The sequence below is a fragment of the Populus alba genome, chromosome 14 (assembly GCF_005239225.2).
Source record: "Populus alba chromosome 14, ASM523922v2, whole genome shotgun sequence".
NCBI lineage: Eukaryota > Viridiplantae > Streptophyta > Magnoliopsida > Malpighiales > Salicaceae > Populus > Populus alba.
In genome coordinates, this window is record NC_133297.1 from 16,622,912 (window position 1) to 16,645,244 (window position 22,333).

The 22,333-nt window shown below is 32.1% G+C and overlaps 2 protein-coding genes across 5 annotated transcripts; one reads left to right on the plus strand and one right to left on the minus strand.

Annotated features, from left to right (window-relative positions):
• Nucleotides 1-332: 332 nt before the first annotated feature.
• LOC118053602 (transmembrane 9 superfamily member 12) lies at nt 333-3,358 on the minus strand. The gene is made up of 2 exons (XM_035064937.2): nt 3,088-3,358; nt 333-2,653 (listed from the first exon to the last, which is right to left on the minus strand). The coding sequence occupies exon 2, from the start codon at nt 2,624-2,626 to the stop codon at nt 662-664; it is 1,965 nt and encodes a 654-aa protein (XP_034920828.1). The 5' UTR covers nt 2,627-2,653; nt 3,088-3,358; the 3' UTR covers nt 333-661.
• A 14,049-nt stretch (nt 3,359-17,407) lies between these two features.
• On the plus strand, nt 17,408-20,979 carry LOC118053424 (elongation factor Ts, mitochondrial). 4 transcript variants are annotated; one of them, XR_012167816.1, is made up of 8 exons: nt 17,408-17,565; nt 17,787-18,099; nt 18,204-18,376; nt 18,495-18,584; nt 18,753-18,927; nt 19,128-19,312; nt 20,341-20,462; nt 20,673-20,979. XR_012167816.1 is itself a non-coding variant. In XM_035064706.2 (8 exons), exons 2-8 carry the CDS (start codon nt 17,808-17,810, stop codon nt 20,793-20,795), a joined length of 1,164 nt encoding a protein of 387 aa, XP_034920597.1. In that variant the 5' UTR covers nt 17,408-17,565; nt 17,787-17,807; the 3' UTR covers nt 20,796-20,977. The 4 variants fall into 4 exon arrangements, 3 of the variants coding, with proteins under 3 accessions (XP_034920597.1, XP_034920678.1, XP_034920746.1); XM_035064706.2 differs by having other exon boundaries at nt 20,337-20,462; nt 20,673-20,977; XM_035064787.2 differs by having other exon boundaries at nt 17,409-17,565; nt 17,806-18,099; nt 20,337-20,462; nt 20,673-20,977.
• Nucleotides 20,980-22,333: the final 1,354 nt, after the last annotated feature.

Below are 22,333 nucleotides of genomic sequence, written 5' to 3' on the forward strand. Positions count from 1 at the left end.
TAAGGTATTGCAAGATCCAGATTTAAATTCTTTGTTTAAACAAAGGTGGATTTTGGCACGTGCCTGACGTCCTCCCCACCTTAAAAGCAAGGCAAGTTTTGATCTTGCGTGACAAGGTGTGCAAAACGAAACTTGATCTTGCATTTCAAGGCAATTTATCTATAGATCAAGAGTTACTGTCTCTAAAGTGCACTGGCAGACAAATGATAGGAGCAGGCGGCGTTATTGAGGCCTGAGGGTACTCCTAACCTGCTTGGACAATGTTACCAATAAATATTTCTCCAGTTTCCATGAGAGAGCTAATTAATGAATCTATGGAAGATGCATTCAAATTGTTTTGAAGATTTTTGGGAATTGCATTGCCTGCCATATGTTCTTTTATAAAAAAGAAAGGGATACAACAAAGTAAATCAATCACTACAACATTTCTAGAGCAACGGAAATGATCAAAACATTTTACGCGCCCCAAATGAAGCTGCAAACTACTATCATGTCTTCTAACCTGGAAAAAACGTATGAAATATAACAGGCCTTGATGGATTCAGGATATCATCCGAGTCTTTAATACAGCACAAGTTGATCAGCTAGAATTTAGCACGTGCGAAAGATGTGAACCAAGAGAATTTCCTTGTACTACGGAGCAGACACCAATGGCAACGTTTTAGTCTATCTTTACAGATGAGAAAAGGTAATGCACAAAGTAGAACGATGTAAGGAGACCAATGGTGCCAGTAGACAACATGATTGCAATTGCCATGATCAGTGAATAGCCCAGATAGAGTATGGCTGACACAGGTCCACTCAAACTCTGTAGGTCAAAGACCAGGTAATTGATGGAGTACAGAAAGACAAAGATAGAAACTGAACCGGAAGCAAAGAAAGCCTTCCACCACCACCGCCAATCCTCCACACAAAGATGCATGTAGGTAAGAACCACAGATACTTCAGCACAGACAATAACCAGGAGCAGCAGAACTATCAGCAAGAAACCGAATACATAATAAAACCGTCCAAGCCAGATGCTAGAGAGAATAAAAAACAGTTCAATGAAAAGGGTCCCAAAGGGGAGGGTTCCGGCACCCAGGACAAGCACCCATGATGGCAATTTACGTGCAGGAATTTCTCTTGGTATCTGGTTTGTTCTCACTGGGTATTGAATTGCCTCAGCTCGTGTCCCCATGAATCCTCCCAAGAGAGTGAGTGGCACTGAAATGCAGAACCAGAGGGCCAAAAGGACAAAATACAAGGAAATAGGAATAGCACCAGTACTATGGCTTCCCCAGAGAATGAAATTCAAAATTGTTAGGATAACAAAGACAATCCCAGGGAAGAAGGACGCAACTGACCAAGAGATGGACCTCCATCCTTCTGAAGTTCCTTTGATGGTTCTCCACATGCGTACTGCAGCATAGCCTGCAGCAATACCTAGGAAAAGATACAGAAGAATCATCCCTGTCAGCAGCATTCCTCGTGAAGCTGGTGACATGAAACCAAAGGCTGCAAAAACAATAGTAACTACTGCCATCCCTGTAATTTGAACACCATCTCCAACCATCACACAGAGAAGCTTTGGGCAATCTGGTTCTCTGAACACATCACCGACAACAAGCTTCCATCCAGAAAGCTCCTCATTCATCTGTGCTTGAGCTTCTTTGTCTAGTTCCTCGTACCTAGTCAAATCCCTTCTCACAGTCCTTAAGAAGATGACGAAAACAATACCAGCCAGGAAAAAGATCACCATGAGTGAGTTCAGGATTGAGAACCAGTGAACACGAGCACCTTCCATCTTCAAGTACGCATCCCAACGAGATGGCCATCTAATGTCACTTTTCACAAATTCAACCACATAGGTGAAGGATATCCTCTCTTGCTCCCTTATGATCTGAGACTTGTCAAGATCCGAGGGGCAGTCCACAGGTGAGATGTTGTCATAGATATGGTGCTTTGTCATCACTTCAGGATCATACTTAACACTGCAAGGCACAACCACAAACCCAACAATCTCAAAACCAGATGCCTTCTTCTTATCAGATTCAGAAATCATACCCAAGCCTTCTTCCCCAGTACCAATAACCTCAACACCACTCCCTTCATACTCATGAACCAACACAGTGAACTTGAGGTGATTGATTATATAATCATCATTACTATTTTGTGGTGTATACCCAACAGGGAAACCAGTCCACTGAATGTCAATTCCATTTTGCTTGGCATACCTCATCACAGGCAAATTATCCAAAATCATGTTCACTTGATATAGATCACGTGTTCTCTGCTTCAGAAGCTTAACCTCATGCTCACTCAAAGGCTTGGTAGTACAAAGGTAAACAGACTCATTCACATTCATTCTAAACCTGTAAGGAGAGTTATCGATCTGATCTCCCATAAGAAGCTCTCCAAGATTCTCAGCACTTTTTTTTATTCCACCATGGGGTTGGCAATAAGGGAGACTGTAGTAGCTAAAAGGAAGCTCGGTTTCAATAGAAGTTAAGGAGTTAACCTTGGCAAAGATTTCATCCCCGGTTGAATACGTGTGCATATAGCTACCAGGCAAATAAAACCCATTGCATGCTTTGCCAAACAAAACCAGAAGAAGGAAAGCCCAACAGATCATGGGCGTCCTCATTTTCAATACCAGCAAAAAAAAAAGCCACTGGATTAAACAAAACAAATTTAACTCAGTACTCAACACAATCTTATGCCACAATGCACATCAAGCAAACATGATTGGATCAACACGCACGCCACACCAAAACAATAGAGTCATTTTCAAAATTCCACAACTCTTAGCCAATGATAGATCCATTAATTAACCATAAACTCGTACATCTATCGATACGAGCATCATCTTAATACAGTTAGATCTGATTAGGAAGCTTTACTTTAAAAAAAATCAATAGCGGATCAGATAATTAGAACTACAGAGCAATGCAATTACTTATTTAAAATAAAAGAGTGAAAGCACATTCCAGACACCAAAACCGAATCCACCATGAAACAATACTAGCAACGCATCATACCTAGATCTACTAAAATCCATAAGTATAGCATTAAATTAACAATAAATTTGAGGAGGAGGTTCGTTACCTCAATCAGATCTAGAAAACTCGTAAACGGTTCGGGTGGAGAGAGATCGGATCCGGATTCGGAGATGCCCAGGGCGTTACGCAGAGCGCTCGCTCTTTCACTCGCGAAGTGGAAGATTCTTCTGTGGGTTTTTTTTTTTTTTTTTTTGTCTTGTTTTGTGCGTGGGTGAACTGAAGATGGAGAAAGGGAAGAGAAATCACTGAAATGAAAAGGGAAAGCACGAATCGGGTGCGTGTGATGTATGGAGAGAGTTACAGGGTTACTTGACGAAGGGTGTCTTTTTTATATAAATAATTTTAAATAATTTTTTATAAAATTTTATAAAAAAAATATAATTTTAATTGTATTTATAAATATACATAAAATACTTTATAAAGAAATTGGGTCGTTACGGCTTGCCCCGCATGGGACGGGTTAACTTAATTGGCTGACCGACTTGTCGGTATTCAAAAATTCTCATAAATCCCCCGACCGTTGGTGAAGATTAAGGTAACCGATATTTAATGAGAAAATAGTGCAAGGACTTATTAAAAAGTTAATTTTGATGTGTCCCTTGTCGTAAAATCAAAAGAGTTTTTGAAAACTAACCTTGCAGGAGGCAAGGTCGTTATATCATTTTGATTGATGATGAATAAAATATAAATAATTTATTTTATTTTTAATATATATTATTATTAAATTGGCATATTTAAAAAGTATTTAAATGTTATTTTTTTTATTTATAGTTTATATTGAGTATTGAAATTAATAATAATATAATAATTCAAGTTATAATATATGGTTCGTCCTGGCAAGTTGACTCGAGGCCTAGACCTAATCTAGATTTAAGAAAAAATAAGAGGAATAATTAAAATAACTAGTCTTGATTAAAAACCCAGGTCGACCCATAACTAGGTTAACCCAAGGTAAAACCTAAGTTAAAAAACCATTGATTTTTTTTGTCACAACAATGTCATTCTGATCATTTTAAAAAAAATAGGATTATTCCCGAGTTAACCCTCCTGACCTATGACTCCGGCATTGTCTCAATTTGAACCTGAGTCAAATCTTAAAACTATAACAATAATTATTTTTATTTTTATATTTTTAGTTGGATGATTTTAAAATTAAGAGTTTTTTACAAGGATATTTTAGAGATAAAAAATTTAAAATAAAAAAAAAACATTGTCGTTGGAGATACATCCACTTTATACCTTTTATTTTGAAAGTGTAAAAATTTACTATAAAATTATTTAAGAAGAGGTTTATTTGTATATTCTTGTCACAGTCTTTTTAACCAAGCATTTGTATTTTCACATTGTCTCAACTTATTTTATAGGAGTCATTAGTTTTACTTTTTGTATTTTAATAAAAAAATCTAAAAAAATATTATGTTATTTTATGTCTAAAAATTTTGAAAATGAAAATAAAAAATAAAAGGCAAACAATATTAAATGTTGCTTGTGCATTATTGCAAGAGTCATATTGATTAAAAAAAAAAAACTACAAGGTATAAGCAAATCATTGTGCCCTGAACTTATTGTATTGTAAATTAGAACATCATAATGATTATTTTGCCCTATTCAAACAAAATTAACTAATTTGCTATCAGAAATAATATAGTCTTTCCCATATGATCCATGAGTTAATGTCAAATTGATTTGGATAAATCAGTCTTATCATAATTTTTAACACACTAAAATAACTTGATTATTATTAAAAGCAAAAAAAATATTAACCTTGATCAAGGAGCTTTTTCATCTTATCAATTTTTAAAACACAATGAAATGATAACAATACTCTAAAAATCAAAATTTCTTTAACTTGCATCAAGGGGCATTTTAATCTTTTGTTATGGTTTTTTTTTTATAATGAGGTTCACTTAAGTGCTATTTGATAATTTAACAAACATAAATATTATTAAAACAAAGAAAGTAGTTGATGCTTTTGCCCTCCATTCCTAGGTAGCATGTGTGGTCACAAAATTTGGTTTGGTGGCAGTGATCTTTTTCTTCTTCTTTTTTTCTCCTCCATGATTTTCATGTCTAACCCTTAAAATTTTCAAAGCAACCCTTCAATTTATTTTTCCTTCAAATTTAATCAATGTTCTTTTGATTACTGTTTGTTTATATGAAATAATTTATAAAATTGGAATTTATTTTTAATTTCATCCTCTTTTGAATTTTTTTTCATATAACAAAATTGGTCGTTTTTTTTATTACTATTTGTTTAAGTTAAGGTAATTTTTAAAATTAAACCCTTTTTTATGATTTTATCATTCTTTGGTTTTTTCCAATAATTTTTCATCCTTATTTTTTTGATTGATAGTTTTTCTCCTTTAGCAAATTTTTTAAGTTGATTTTTTTTTAATTCATCCTTCAATATTAAATTAGTTGGAAATTAAGTTTCTTGATTAAGCTTATATCTAGAATTTCATGAGTTATGAGTTTAGGAGATTAACCTAGTTTTAAAAGATTTAACTAAATTTACATGTTTTTTTTTCTTTTTTGAAGCTCATGTTTTTTTAATTTTATTTTCTAGCATTTATTTAATTGGAGATTGGCTTGTTATTTTTATTTTTTTTCTATTGGATTTTTCACTGATTTTGAAAATGGTTTAAGTTATCTCACCCTTCAACATTGAGTTTTATAATAATTAAGCTTCATAGTTTTATTTAATATGTTTTTGACAAGATTACCATTGTATCACAATTAGGTCGCGGATTTAGCATTTGAAAGTTTAGGTGAGCCTAGGAGGGGGTTGGATTAGGTTACTAGTTAAAAACTTCTTCATAGCTTAAAGCATAATAGAAAACAACCTAGAGATTAAACCAAATAAGTAACTTAAGTATCAATATAAACAAACTTAAATAAACATTGAAACAATCAACACTTTAAGAAGATCATAAATAAATAGAAAAGAGAGTTAAGAGGTTATGCACTGAGTTTATATAGAGGTTCGAACAATCGCCTACTCCTTTCCCTAAATCACCGCGCAAGAGTTTCACTAACACTCATTTGATCTTCTTCATGGGTGAAACCAAACCCCTACACAATCTTTTTCACATGTTAAAGATTAAAACATTTCTCAATTTATTTTGGGATTTAAGATAAAACTCAATTATTTTACAGGTTCAAAATCAAATTCAATCATTTTGCACAGGCTAAGGATCAAACTTAACACTTAATCCTCTAATGAGTACAAGATTATAAAACATTTTTTCTCACCAATACTTGTAAATGGATAAGTATTAAACCATTTAAATAGTCTTTAAAAGGCTTTTTCAAGTGTTTAAGTGCCACTTATACTTTCCACAATATTACCCTCTTAATAGAATTGAATGGAATATAAATAAAGCACTAGAAGAAATTTTACCAATAATAATTCAACCTTGTTTCTAGATAAATCAAAAATAAAGCTATGATGTAGGAGGTTGTTAAGAGTGATAATATGATCATAATTTTACCTTAAATGTCTTTAATCCTTTTGTTGAAGTAAGGATATTTATAAGGCTAAAAGATCAAATTATCCATTGAGCACACTTTTCAAAATATTTTTATCCATTAAAGAATTGGTTAGATCATTGCTAAAACCGGCTAGATCGATTTAGCTACTAGAAGAATTCTCTTGTTTTGTGTACTTTGGTATTTTCTTGGTTTTCTTATGTTTTTTTGGGTTTGTTAAGGTTTTATAGGTATGAAAAATGATTCCTAAACGACTTGAAAGTTATTTAGCAAAACATTCTTTACAAAATCTTAATCTTTTAAGTTGAAAGTCGTTACAGTCTCAAGATTCTTGTTTGAAGTCAAAAATCATCATTACATCACTTTATATATACATGTCTTGATTCTTTAATGATTTATGTTGCACTCGACATCGCAATGACCTTTAAAAATTAAAAAGAAAAAAAAAGAAGAATAGATATATAACATCTTATTCTTAAATGGAAAGATCTTATTTAAGGTGTTATCTAGTATTATGATCACTAGGAACCCTAACTGATCAACAAAGATTCTATGATATGAGACTAGTAACACTAAAAAAAAAAATATTATCACTCCTAAAGCATCCTACCTGAAATAAGCTGCATTGCTGGTTTTGTCTTAAATTGTTATGGGTTGTTGTGCAATATATCAATGGTTTGCCTATATTATTTTTACTCTGGCGTCAATAAATATCATGTTTGATATTTTTTACTTTGGCATCAATAAATACCAAGATTTATATTTTTAATTCTAGAATCAATAAATACCAGGGTTGGTATTTTTAAATGTTAATAGTGAATATTTCTGACTCTGATGACAGTTAATACTAGTTGTGAATCAATTTACCATGAACAATCTTGGGTTGAGTTCTGAGATGGACATTGAACCTACGATAATAGCAAAAATAGAATTTGAACCCTTTTAAAAACCTTCTCATTGTTTATTTTCAAAACATAAAAAAAAATAAGTTTGAATTTATTTTTTTATACATAGACCCAATAAGCCATTTATTTTTTGGTAAGCTTTTAATGGACTTGATAAACTTGTTATCAAGACCAAAAACAATACATCTTTTAATGCTAAAAGCACAAACATCTAATTTTTATGCTAATAATGATATTTTTATGTTAAGTTATACAAATAGATTTTTTTAGTCTTGGCAATATGTAATTTTTTAAGAAAAAATGAATTTTTTTGGCATTCTTTATTTGTTCTATTTTTTTTATGTTAGTTGTTCTAACATAAATAAAAATAATAATAAAATAAAATCATGCATAATACATACACCCATTCTTTACCAATTCACTCTCACACATTTATAATTACACATTTATAATTTAAATCACAAGCAAATACACAATGAACACATCAATGTAAATAAAATCCTTCTAAGCTCCAAAAATCCACCTCTAAAGGCAAAATGAAACTACTAGAATTAACTAAAACATCATTGGAACAGTAGCAGTATATTGTGGTGTGTGGGTGACACACACAATCATGGATAACGGCACATGTAAATGGTGCTCTAATGTATTAAGGCACGTGATGGTGTGGATTGGGAAGCTTTTCCTCTCCTTTTTACTACTATGCTAGCAGTAAAGTTCAATGTCACCTGCAAACAAAAACATCACACAAGCAAAGTTTTGGATTTTATTTTTTACACAGATCTTGTTCTTCTAGTTTAGGAGGAAAATAGAGACTAGCTTGTGAAAATCAAAGGAACGACAGTGGAGATGAAAATTTGCTAGTTACTGAATCATGTTTAGTTTGTGGGTGGTGTGTAGGTGGTGTCAGGTTGAAAGTTTGAAGTAAAGGATAGAGAGGCTATCATTAGATATGTTTTAGCTTCAGGTTTAATGAGTCTATGGTGGTTTTATGGGTCTTGATCGGTCTATCTTCTGGTGTTGACCAAATTAGAAGGTTTGTGTTGGATCGTTACTGGTGATGGTTCAACCATGTGTGAGTTGGTGGCAATTCGGTGCTAGTTCAGTCAGTTGAAGGTGCGATGAAGGGAAAAGTCGTGTTGGGTGAGCTACTAGTCCATGGTTGAGCTGCTGATACGGTGGTGGAGTTGAAGTTGTTACTTATGAAACAGAGGTTGACTTAAAGAGGAGGAGGAAAGCTTGGCATCGTGGGTGGCTTTGGTTTTAAAAAAAAATGAGGGAGAGAAAGGGCAGGTGGTCTAGGTAATAGTTGAAAAGAGAAAAAAACAAATAAAAGGCTTAGGATTTTTATTTGGTAGTCATAATGAGGAGTGGCTGACTACGGGGAGGGAGAAAAAGGAAAGGCAGTCGATCTTATCTTCTTCTTCTTCTTTTTGTTTTTTGAGAAAGAAAATGAGCAATATTTTGGGTCTTTTTTATTTATTGTTTTTTGGGTTTTCACTCTCTCATAATTTTTTGGTATATATTCTTTTTTTATATCATTTTTTTATATGCTCCCTCTCTTTTTTTGTCATATAAGTTATGTATTTATATTTGAGAGTTTCAAAGTTCCAAACAAACACAAACTCTTTTTTAAAAAAAAAATTGTTTAAAATTTAAAATTAAAAGGGTTAACTAAAAATATTCTGATAATCATTTTCAAACTGAAGATAAAGAGAAAAGGGCAAAAGCACATTATAGCCTCTATTTTTCATAAGTTGACAAATCACACCTCTAATCAAAATTCCATCCCTATCTATTAATATCTAATTTTTAACCCCTATAAAAATTAAATTAAAAGCAAATGGGTCAAAATTAGGTTATAATAGTTTCCCTATCTTTACAATAGCCATTTAGTTTCTAGCCCACTCGAGTTGGCCCACATAAGTTTTTTTCTAGAGTATTTGCAATTGTACACAACTCAGCTTTTGTAGTGCTCATCTCGACCCATTTACTTGCTATAAATTCTGTCTTATTGATTAATATGAGGGGATCATTCATTACTTTTTTATCTCATTGCTAATTATATCCAGTGTCATTTGTTATCTTAAAAGGTCCAAACTACCTCTTTTAAATAACAATGCCATATTGTCTCGTTACTAGAAGAATTTCCTTTTCAATGTTACCTTGAAGGAATCAAATTGCCTTGTAGAAACAACATTTCCCTCTTGTTTTAACCATTACTTAGTGAGCTTTATTAGTTACTCGAAAAAACAATGGCTTTGAGTAACCCCTCTCTCTTTATTTTTTGCTTAGTTTCAGTAAAGAAATCTTTTATCCAGAATGAATTTTGAAATTTTGAACATCTTGTTTTTAAAAAAACAAAAATTATTTCAATGTGAGTTTAAAATAAATTGCTTTTGAAATCTTTCAACTCTTTTGGAAATTTTTAAAAAAAATTGATTTATTCTTGTATTAGCGAGATTGAAATTGGTAAAGGAACATGATGAGATGATCTTCTATTTTTATGGGTTTCAAAGTAAGAGGCTCAAGTAAAAGCTCGAGGTTTTGTTTGAGAGAAATTTATCTCTTTTTTAGCATTTATTTTATTAGCATGAATATAACAAGTAGCTTATTCACGATGTCATGACTTTTATGAAAAAGCCTTTTGCATTTTGAGCACACCGTTTATTAATCTAAATTGCTTGCTTGTTTGATTAGAAAGAACTTTTAAAAGCACATAATGTAGGCTAGCTTATGGTTATGAGAGAAGGGGATTCATAAAGCTCAAAAGTGTTTCAAAGTGTAACATCCCGGAATTTTCCACAATCACACATGTTAAAATTCATGTGATTTTTTTTTTTGAAATGCAACCACATATGGAACTCATTCCTCATCCAAATAATTAAAATGACATAATAGAAATTTAATGCTACCTCACATAAAATATATGTAACTAAATTAAATTCAGCATGGTATTAAATTCCTTCATTTATAAAAGTGATTAAATTAAATCCATCATAATATTTAAATTCCTTCGTTACATGACTTTAACAATCCAAATAAAATACCCTAAGGCATAAGCAAAAGAATGCAATACCAATTTGACCAAGACAAAAGAATGGCAAAACAAAAAATGTAAATTATATTCCTTTCCAAAATTATATGTTAATTTTATCATGATTACAGGTATTAATCTTAAACAAAAAGTAAGGTCTCAAATCTACTAAATCCCGCCAGGTGAGGCCGAACCTAAAAATTAATTTAATTTAAGAAATTTTAATTTGAATGACAAATATAGTGACACCATAACAAATACAAATTTAACTGAACTACTATTCTCATTTATAATTAAATTATTGAATAACTTAATTCACTTCCTTTATAAATAAGGATAATTCTTACGATCCAACCTTAGTTGCCAACTCCCAATTCGGGTTCCAACACTCACTGCCCAAACTCAGGCACATTCCAAAAAACTAAGGAATCCATCCATCCAAATGCCTGGAATAGGGCACGAGTCCTATTACACATGGAAAACTGGTCAACTCATTCTAGAACAGGATATTAGTCTCATCACATAGGGCAAATTAGCCAACTCACATCAATCTCATCAAAAAGGAAAAACTGGCTAACTCACACTAATCCCATCAAAACACTAGTCCCATCAAACAAGAAAAACTCGTCAACTCGCACCAGTTTCATCAAACAAGGCAAACTAGTCAACTCACATTAATCCCATCAAAACATCAATTTTATCAAACATGGAAAATTGGTCAACTCACACTAGTCTCATCAAATAGGAAAAATTGGTCAACTTAGCCCAGAACAAGGCACTAGTCTCATTAAACAAGGTAAATAGGCAAGCTCACACCAGTCACATCAAACAGGGAAAATTGGTCTACTTCATGGGTAAGACCAAGTCTTTACATAATTTTTTACATGTCAAAGATTGAAACCTTTCTCAATTTTTTTTGGGGTCGAAGATCAAACTCAATCATTTTATGGGCTCAAGATCAAATTCAATCTTTTTGCACAAGCTAAGGATCAAACTTAACACTTAATGCTCTAACGAGTACAAGATTAGAAAACTCTTTCTAACCAATACTTGTAAATAGACAACTATTAAACCAATTAAATAGTATTTAAGAGGTTTTTTCAAGTGTTTAAGTGTCACTTATGCTTTCTACAATATTACCCTATTAATATAATTGAATGGAAAACAAATGAAGCACTTGAAGAAACTTTACCGATAATAATTCAACCTTGTTTCTAGATAAATCAAAAGTAAGGCTAAGGTTGCAGGAGGTTGTTAAGAGTGAGAATATGATCATAATTTTTCCTTGAATGTCTTCAATCATTTTGCTGAAGTAAAAGGTATTTATAGGGCTAAAAGATCAAATTATCCATTCAGCACACTTTTTAAAATATTTTTGTCCGTTGAAGAATTAGTTAGATCATTGTTAAAACCGGTTAGACCATTTTATCAAATGGTAACCTAATTTTTAAATCAGCTACCGATTTAACTACTAGAAGAATTCTCCTATTTTGTGTACTTTGGTATTTTCTTGGTTTTCTTATGTTCTTTTGAGTTTGTTGAGGTTTTGTAGGTATGAAAAATTATTCCTAAATGACTTTAAAGTTATTTGGTAAAACCTTCTTTACAAAATCTTGATATTTTAAGTTGAAAGTCATTATTGACTTAAGATTCTTGTTTGAAGTAGAAAATTATCATTACATCACTTCATATATCCATACCTTACTTCTTTGGCGCTCGATATCTCGATGACCTTTAAAAATTAGAAGAAAAAAAATAAATATATGACATCTTGTTCTTAGATGGGATTCTTATTTCACCTCTTTATGCTAGCGGTGAAATTCACTATCATCTGCAAAAAAAAATACCACACAAGCAAAGTTTTGAATTTTATTTTTTACATATATCTACTTCTTTGGTTAAAAAAGAAAACAAGGGCTAGCTTGTGAACAGTAGTGGAGATGGAAATCTACTAATGAGTTAGTCGTGTTTGGTCTGTGGGTCATGTGTAGGTGGTGTTAGGTTGAAAGCTTGAAGTAAAAGAGAGGGAGGCTATCTTTGGGTATGTTTTAAATTCATGTTTAATGGGTCTATGGTTGTTTTATGGGTCTTGATTGGTCAGTCTTATGGTGTTGACTGAGCGAGGAGGCTAGTGTTGGATCGTTGTTTGTGGTGGTTTGACAGTGTGTGAACTTGTGGCAGTTCAATGTTGATTTAGTCGGTTGAAGGTGCAATGAAGGAAAAGGTTGTGATGGGTGAGCTACTGATCCATGACTAGGCTGCTGGTGGGTGGTGGAGCTAAAGTTGTTACTTGTGGAAAAGAGGCTAGCATGAGGAGGAGGAGGAAGAGAGCTTAGCATTATGGGTGGCTTTGGTTTCAAAAACAAATTGAGGGAGAAAAGGGGCAGCTAGTCTAGGTAGCGCTGAAAAGAGAGAGAAAACAAATAAAAGGCTTAGGGTTTTTATTTGTCAGTCACAGTGAGCGAGTCTTGGTCTGTGAGGAATGGTTGGCCGAGGGGAAGGGGGAGGAAAGGCAATTGGTCTTATCTTTTTTCTTTTATGTATTTTTTAGGAAGAAGATGAATAGGGTTTTGGGTCTTCTTTATTTTTTTGGGGGTTTTCACCCTAATCTCATGATTTTTTGGTGTATGCTCCTTATCTCTTTTTTTATATGCTCCCCTCCCTTTTTTTTGTATAATGAGGTATGCATTTATAGTAGAGAGTTTTAAAGTTTCAAACAAACACAAACTCTATCTTTTTTTTCAAATTTACTTTTTTAAAAAAATTAAAATCAAAAGGGTTAATTGAAAATATTTTGATGATCTTTTTCAAACTGAAGATCAGAAGAAAAGGGTAAAAGCATACTATAGTCCCTAGTTTTTCCACAAGCTGACAAATCACACCTTTAATCGAAATTAATCCCTGATCTTTTAATATCTAATTCTTAACCCCTCTAAAAGATAAATTAATAGTAAATGAGTCAAAATTAGGTTATAACAATTTCTTTGAATGATTCCAGTCTCTTTAAGCCTGTTTAAATCATCACAAAGCTTGGGCAACATACAAATATAACCTAATTTTGTATCTAACAAGGACTATATTTTCCATGGTTTCTTAAGCACAATTAAAAAAAAAAATTGAATTTTTTTTAACTGGGTCGGACCCGGCAAGAAAAAAATTGGAATTGCGATCAAATTCTACAAATGTTATGTCATCAAGCGATCTCCTTCTAATTTTTTGAATAAAACACAATTAAAAAATAAAAATAAAAATAAAAATTGAATTTTTTTAACCGAGTTGGACCCAGCAAGAATAAAATTGGGATTGCGATCAAATTCTGTAAATGCTACGTCATCAAGCAATCTCCTTCTAATTTTTTGAATAAAACACAATTAAAAAAAATAAAAATTAATTTTTTTTAACTAGATCAGACCCAGTTCAATATATTTAGCTTTAGACTAGACCCGAACCGGCCAGAATAGTGGAGAGTGACTCCATTGCTCATGTGAATAGTGGAGTCACTTCTCCACTGTACAAAAAACACATAGTAGCATGAGAAGCGAGAAAAACTTACTTCAACAAAACCTCACGGTTAAACCTCATTTTTAATGGGTCCTATGAGCCAAACCACATATTCTAATTATAACCAAACACTATATTATTGAGTTTGAAAAAAAAAAAAAGCAACAACTGTTGCAGAGTCAAACGCCTTCTTTAAGCATATGAGATAAATCAAGTGAAGTTATGAGTTTAAGACTAATTAACTCTTGAATGCAAAACACGTCAAATATAGAATTTAAAACATCTTAACTTTTGAGTATAAAACCAGTTAAACATTAAGTTTAAAATGACTTAGCTTTTAAGTATAAAATCAAGTTAAGCACAACTATTTAAAAGTATTGCTAAACCGCTCTGTTGAAAATATAGACAATAAACTTTTAGTGTGATTAAATAAATAAAACACAAAAGATCATTTGATCAAGTTAAATATAAAAAAAAGTGATATAACTCATTAAATATATCAACTTGCATATGAATACATATAAGTAACATGTGTGTCTCCTTTATACAACATGCAATGATGATATAATTGTAATGCTATAAAATATATATCATCATTAAAAGATATCTCAAGACAAAAGATCAACCAAAATAAATTATCTATTTCAAGAAAGTATAATCCATATAAGCATGAGGAAACACTATGTCACATATCATATAACTCTTTTTAATAAGCATATATCACAAACAATTAAGAGGATAAAAGATCAATACCATAACTCTTTGATAAAGGATAATTCCTTATGTTCTCTTTCATTATTTTTCTTTTTATAAAGATCATTTTCAATGAAACTTCACTTATTCATGTAAAACATTATTCAAATCAAAATAGTATTTAATTAGTATTCTTTCAACATAGTAATGCAACAAATAAAGTTAATTAAAACATCATTTTTTATGCTAATTTAAGATGTCAATGCAAAACATGTACATAAACATACATTAAATAACATCAATCACATATTTTGTTATCATTAAAATTTAATACCGTACATAAACATATATTAAACAACATCAATTACATATTTTGTTATCAATAGAGTTGTACAACATTAATCACATATTTTTTTATCATTAAAATCTTAGATGATTGGTGTGTATCTAGACTAATAGCATGTTAACATGGATAAACTTAGGTTAGGTCTTTTCAAAAAAAATTGGATTATATATTTTTTTTTTTGTAATTTTATCTTTTAATATTTTGTTGCTAGAAATTAAGCTTTGAATTTTATTTTATTTTATTTTATTTTTTACTTTCTATGGGTTATCATGTTCTCATTTAATATTTTTACTTCATTATTAGATAAGATCTTTCAACATTTTCTTTTTGTAAAATTTATTTTTTTTATTTCAATTTCATGCTTCAATATTAGATTGATTAGGAATTGGTCTTCGTGCCTTTTTTTTTTTCTTTCTATAGGATTATCTCAATATAAGCCTATGATCGTAGGGCTAACGGGTTAACCTAGTTTAGCTCAAGTTTTTTTTGTTTTTTTTTTTTAAAAAAAAAATCTTCAATATTGCCTTTTAACATTGGGTTGTTTGATAATTGAGTTTCATGGTTTTATTTAATTTACTTTCAATGAGATTAATCCAGTGTCATGACCAAGTCGTATATTTGGCATGCTAACCTGGATGGGCTCGAGTCAGGTTTTTTTACATTTTGTTCTTTGCCAATTTTTGTTTTCATTTTACTTATTGTCATAGTATTTTTTTGTCATTCATATTATTAAATTAGTCAAGCTTATTAAATTTAATTAAGTCAAGTCTAAGATTTTTTTTTAGAAATGCTTGTATTGCCTTAACATTCTTTTTTTATGTTGGAAAAAAATCGGTTAGCCTGTGGTATAGTACGAGTTATTTATCTAGTTAACAAAATACTAAATAATATGACTAAATCATAGTAACTACATGAATAATGTTTCATGTTTTTTTGTTTAGCTTTTTCTTATTCAATTTCACCCCTTTTTTAATTTAGTTTTTTTTTTTTTTTTTATCATTCAATATTAACTTGTTTTGAGAATTGTGATTCAAATGTTTTTTTTATTTCCTTTCTTCTGGGTTATATATCAATCTTATGGATCCATTTTTTTTTTCTTGATTTCAATCTTCAACATTAAATCTATTAGAAGTGGAGCTTTGTAATTTTTTTAATTCGTTTTCTATAAATTTATCTCAATTTTATGACTTAGGTTGTGGGTTTAACATGTTAATTAGGGTTAACTCAGATCATTTTTTTTACTGGCTTTTCTAATTGTTTTTTTTTTATTTCACTATTGAACATTAGGTTGGTTAGAAATTGGGCTTCAAGTTTTTTTTATTTGCTTTCTATAAAATTATCCTTATCTCATGACTCAGGTCACGAGTTTTGTAGGTTGACATGGTTGACTTTATTTATTTATTTGTCCTTTTTAATTAAATATTTTCTAATTTGGCCTCATAAGTTTTTTCCAATTGGTTTTCTATAAAGTTATCTCAATCTAATGACATGGATTACGAGTTTGATATGTTAATTTTCGATTGACTTGATTCTCTTTTTGAATCCTTTTTGTAATTGAATATTGTTTTTTTAATTTCACCCTCCAACAAATCAATCTTATTCTATATATATATTTAATAAATTTTTTCAATTTCATATTTCAATATTAGGTTGTTTGATAATTGGATTTCGTATTTTTTTTTAATTTGTTTTTTTTTAAAGTTATCTCAATATCATTGATTAAGTTTTTTTCTCTTCTCGATTTCAACCTACAACACTGAATATGTTGAAAATAGAGATTTATAATTTTTTTATTTGATTTTTATAAAGTTATTTAATCTCATGAACTAAGTTGTAGTAAAGTAGGTTACCCCAGTTTACTCGGGTATGGATTTTTTGACATTTTTCAAATCTAGTTTTTTCTTTTAACATTGGATTATTAGGAATTGATCTTTATAATTTATTTGTATTTGCTTTCTATAAGTTATCACAATCTCATGACTTAGATCGCAAATTTAACAGATTAACTCAGATTAATTCAATTTTTTATGGTTATAATATTTGAAAAAATATCTTCTAATAAATTGCCTTATCAATATTAAAAAATATATTTTTCAATATATATATTATATTTTGAGTTCATAATTAAAAACATTTTTTATTAAAAAAACATATTAGTAACGTTTGAAATTTTTTCTTTACAATAAAAAAATAACCTGACTCGCAATGTAGCTCATAAAATGATTCTGTAATAATTCTTGATCCATTTATTTTTACATTTTAAAAAAAATCATATAAAAATTTTAAAAAAAAGTTAATTATTGTTTTTGGTTTTTTGGATGACAGCACCTAATAACAATATCTGGTGAGAGTTCTGAGGTTACACAATTAGAGTTGAGCCCGAAACACACAAGCAGTGACCCAGCCCAAAGCATAACAGAAGGCCTCTACTCTCCTCTCCTGTTCAGAAATCATAAAAACACACACAAAATCGATCGAGTGGAATCATCAGCGCCACCACTCCCTTCTTCAATCTTCATTTCCATTTCATTCGACCGCACTTTTTAGTTTCAGGTTAGTTTTTCTGTCTTATATATATACTAAGAAAGAAAAAAAAAAGTCTCTTCAAACTCATATTGTGGAATCAGCAGCGCCACCACTCCCTTCTTCAATTTATTTATTTAATATATATGCAAAACCCTACTCATTTTGTGGGCAGGTTTTTGGGCTATTCTAATATTTTCTGTTCTTGAAATTGAAATAGTTTTTCTCTTTTGAATTTTCATGTTGTTAAGACTGTATAGGTTTCTGTAGAAATGGCTCTCTGTAGAAATGCTAAGGGTCCTCTTTCAAGAATGCTAACTACTAGGCCGGGTGTTAGCTATGGACAAAGATATTCTACAGCAGCCACCGCCACTCCCATTTATCAGTCTGCAGATGACAAAACTGCATTTAGATATGCATTTGGAGTGCTTTCTCGGCGATTTAGCTCTCAAACACCTCCTGCTGCAGCAGTCCAAATGAGTCTCATTAAGCAATTGAGAGAACGGACTAGCGCTCCTATCAAAGATGTCAAGGCTTCTCTTGTCCAATGCAATTGGGATATTGGTAAGAGAATGGATGAAATAGAAATTGGAATTATTTTATTTTATTTCGTAATTTTTGTGGTTTTGAATTTGGGATGTGGTGGATTAATTTTTCTGTATATGTAGAGGCGGCACAGACGGATTTGAGGAAAAGAGGGAAAGTTTTGGCAATGAAAAAGGCGGGTAGAGTTGCCACTGAAGGATTGCTTGCATTGGCTCAGAATGAGGGGAAGGCTGCTGTTATTGAACTTAATTGTGAAACTGACTTTGTTGCCAGAAATGAAATTTTCCAATACTTGGTTAGTTTGTAGTTTTTTTCACTTTTCGTTGTACTAGCCTTCTTTGGGGATTTAAAGTTGCCTCCAAGTTCTCCATGGTTAATGTTCCGGACCTTATTCTGTTATTGTGATAATGCAGGCTTTAACTTTAGCAAAGCAGGCTTTGCTGGTTGAAAATGCTTCTCAGCTGGTTTCTGGGGTCCATCCTGTAGGTCTCGAGTCTCTGGAGGTGAGATGATACTTTTTTGTTTACAATTACTTTTCCTGGGATAATTTTCAGTAGCTCATACTGTGTGGTATATGACTTCAATTAGGTTTGAGTTCCCCAACATGTTAGGATCTGTTAGTGAAATTGGGTTTCTTGGATGTTATGAGTGAATAATTTTATCCTAATCAGGAGTTGAAGTTAAATCTTGAACATCCAAAAATAAGTGGAGATACAACTGTTCAAAATGCAATTACAGAAGTGGCTGCAATGATGGGTGAGAATGTAAGACTCAGAAGGGGCTTTGTGATGTCTGTGCCTTCACCCGGTGTTCTTTCCACTTACCTTCATACTAGTCCTCAACCAGGTACAGTATTTTCGAAGTGCCTTTCTTTCTTTTCAAAGAAGATTTTATTCTTGTATGCACACACAGCACACACGCCCTTGGCTCATACTCATAGAATGCTCAACAGAACATGCTATGATTTCTAAAATTTCATATGAGCTAGAGGGTCTGGGATACCGAAGGATCTCATTTGGCTTGCAACCTTATGTGCATGGATGTAGGTTTGGGCCGTATTGTGGGACTTTTATCTCTTGAGATAGAAGATGGGAATTCTCCGTTGGAGGCTCTCCAGTGTGTTGGATCAGAATTGGCTGTGCATCTGGTAGCAGCAAAACCATTATTCTTGACTAAGGAAAGTGTTTCCTCTGATGCATTAGAGAGTGAACGTGAAATTCTTAAGTCCCAGGTAAATTGTAACTTGTGAATCCATGCTAGCTCTGTCAGTAGATCTTAGAAGTCCATCTTGATTTGTTCTGTTTCTCTGTTGTCAGTTAACCATGATGTTAGATCTGAGAAGCCCATCTTACTTTGTTCTATTTTTCATGCCTGTTTTTAGTCATTTGTTTTGAACTTTCAAAGATCTCTTTCTGAAGTATTTTCTTGTTATATCGTAGTTCCGACCTTTTTCTTTTGGGCTACATCTAAGACATTTATAACCTAATTTAGCTTTGTGGATGCATCTCTGCTTTGATGATGGTACCTTTTCCATTTGAAGGGTTAGTTTGTGGTTTTAGATGTTGCATATGTGATGCTATCCACCAAACTGAAGCAACAGGGTACTGCAAGATATTATGCTATTGGATCCTAGGCAGACGATGAAATATAAAAACCAATGAGAAATTGATAAAATCAAGATGATGACATGGGCAGTATCAAATCTTTTGGTATGATGCATTTCTTAGGAGTTAAGTGTATTGCATGAATATTGGTTATGTTATGACAAAAATATGGGTTGAGGTTTTCTGACAAAAAAGGATAGATTTGGGCTGTGAAAAGTATTGATTTCACTAATGATTGGACATTAAAGGAACTACAAATACAAAGGAATTGGTGCTGCTGATTCCAAGGTTCATCTCAGTTGGGTTTGCATCAGACAACATTCATTTTGGAACTTCCTGCGGGAGATGCATATTTTTCTTGTTATGTTTAAGCCATCATTGACCAATGCTATTTCCATTACAATTTTTCTTTGGTCATATTGCTGCATCATTATATTATTGTGTAAAAAAGATGCATGTCAGTTAATGTTAGATTAAATATGACATAGGCAAACTACATGCAGTAACCTGTACAATATAGATTGATTGAGGCATGCTAACATGTAGATCCTTCTGTTGTGAATATTGTTTAATGTACTTTACAACTGTTTTCTAATCAATTTATTTTTCCATGTAAAGATTTTTATTATTAATAATGGATTTTTATGTCAGGCAGAAAGTACAGGGAAGTCTCAAATGGCCATAGAGAAAATGGTGGAAGGCCGTTTGCGTAAATACTATGAGGAAGTTGTTTTGGTGGAGCAAAAATTTGTTATGAATGATACAATGAACGTAAAGGTATTCCAGGCCACCATCTCTCTCCATCACACACACACACACACTCTGCACAAGCATGTGAATGTGTCTTGTTTGTGCACACTCTCTCTCTCTCACTTACACAGACACTCACACTCAGCACAAGCATGTGAATATGTGTCTTGTTTGTGTGTGCATCTATGATTTATACAATGCAATTGTAAAAAAAGTGTCTTACATGCTGCCTCACAGACACTGCTCAGCAATCTATCCAAGGAAGTGGGTTCACCTGTGAAGATAAGTAACTTTTTCAGAATGGAAGTTGGAGAGGGAATTCAAAGGTATAGAATGCTTTTCACCTGGAAGAAAACATAGATCTAGTGACTAGGGAATAAGGATTTTTTTAACTATTATGTCTTCTCCTCTCTTTGCAACTTGTTTGGTATTTCAATATTCTAAAGGCAAGGAATAACCATCTTTGTACCCATAAATTTACTCAGCCTTGATGACCGCGGGAAACTATCCCTATCCTGGTACGAGCCTTTGATGCCATTCATGAAAGCCTGGTGGCATTACTGCAGTTGTTAAACAATGAGCCTGCTAACAGATATGAGTGTGTGGATATAGCTGAATGAGCAGCAAGAATACTTGTTTGAACTTCACAATTTTAATGTTAACAATGTTGTTCTCTTGAGTTTATAACATATTGTTGACCACATGGCTTTTTTTACCCTTGGTGGAGGGGAAACTAGAAGCGAAAAGTTAACCCATATTTTGAAAAAGTTAACCAGAAAGTTAACACATTTATCTTTACGAGTTTGTTTAATCCTGCACGTAAGCTCCCTTAGAGCTTGTTAACTTGCATGAAAAAAAAAAAACCGATTAAAAAATAACCGAAAACCGAATTTAAAAAAAAAAAACCGATGTTTCGGTTCATTTTACTCTAAACCCTAGCCGCCACCCATGCTCAGCCCTCACCCTCTTCACTCTTAACTTTTATTGCCCATGTTTCTCAAAGCGTGCGCCTTATGTCTCGTAGCACTAAGGATTGCCATCAGATGCCTCTCATTCTGCTCTGGCATGGCAAGATTTTGCAGCAGAGATAAGTTCTAGGAGAGGTTGGCTGATCATATCATTCTTCATGCACGACTCAAATAACTGCTGATGAACTCATGAAACGCAGCCACCTCAAAAGAAAGATCAACAGAACCATCCTTAATGTTTCTCAACCAAATAGCAGCTCGGGAGTCTCCCTCTCTTCAATCTTTCTCTTAATTTTTATCCTTGTTTATTTATTTTATTTTTTTTTAGATCTGTTATGTATTTATTTTCTATATTTATTTACAAGAATGTTGATTTGCTATTTATATTGTGATTACTATAATGGATGTTGTGATAAATATTTTTTTAAATTTTCGTTTGAATCTTGTTCTTTTTGGCTTTCTAATTCAGAAAACTTGCTTGATATGCTTGGCCAAGATGAAATCGGTTTTTTCCGAACCGAACCGAACCGAAAATGCTCGGTTTGAACCGGTTTCGGTTCGGTTTTGGTTTTAATTTAAAAATAAATAAATAAATCGGTTTGGTTAGTTTTTTGGGTGAAAACCGGACCGAACCGGAAATGCTCACCCCTACCTCAGTGTATAAATGCAATAGTCTATAGTTATAAACTAGATAGGTAATCAGTGCCGCACCAAGAGCCAACCAAAAAAATTTTAACATAAAAAAGGGATTTTTCGGCAACAATAGTATTTTTAAAGAAGAAAAAATTAACACTTGAGTCATTAACTTGACTAAATCTAATAAAATTAAATTATGTTGTAATCTGATTCAAACTATAGATAATGATAACAGACAAAATATATAGAAAACATTTGGCAACAATTAGCTAAAATAAATGAGTTACTGATATC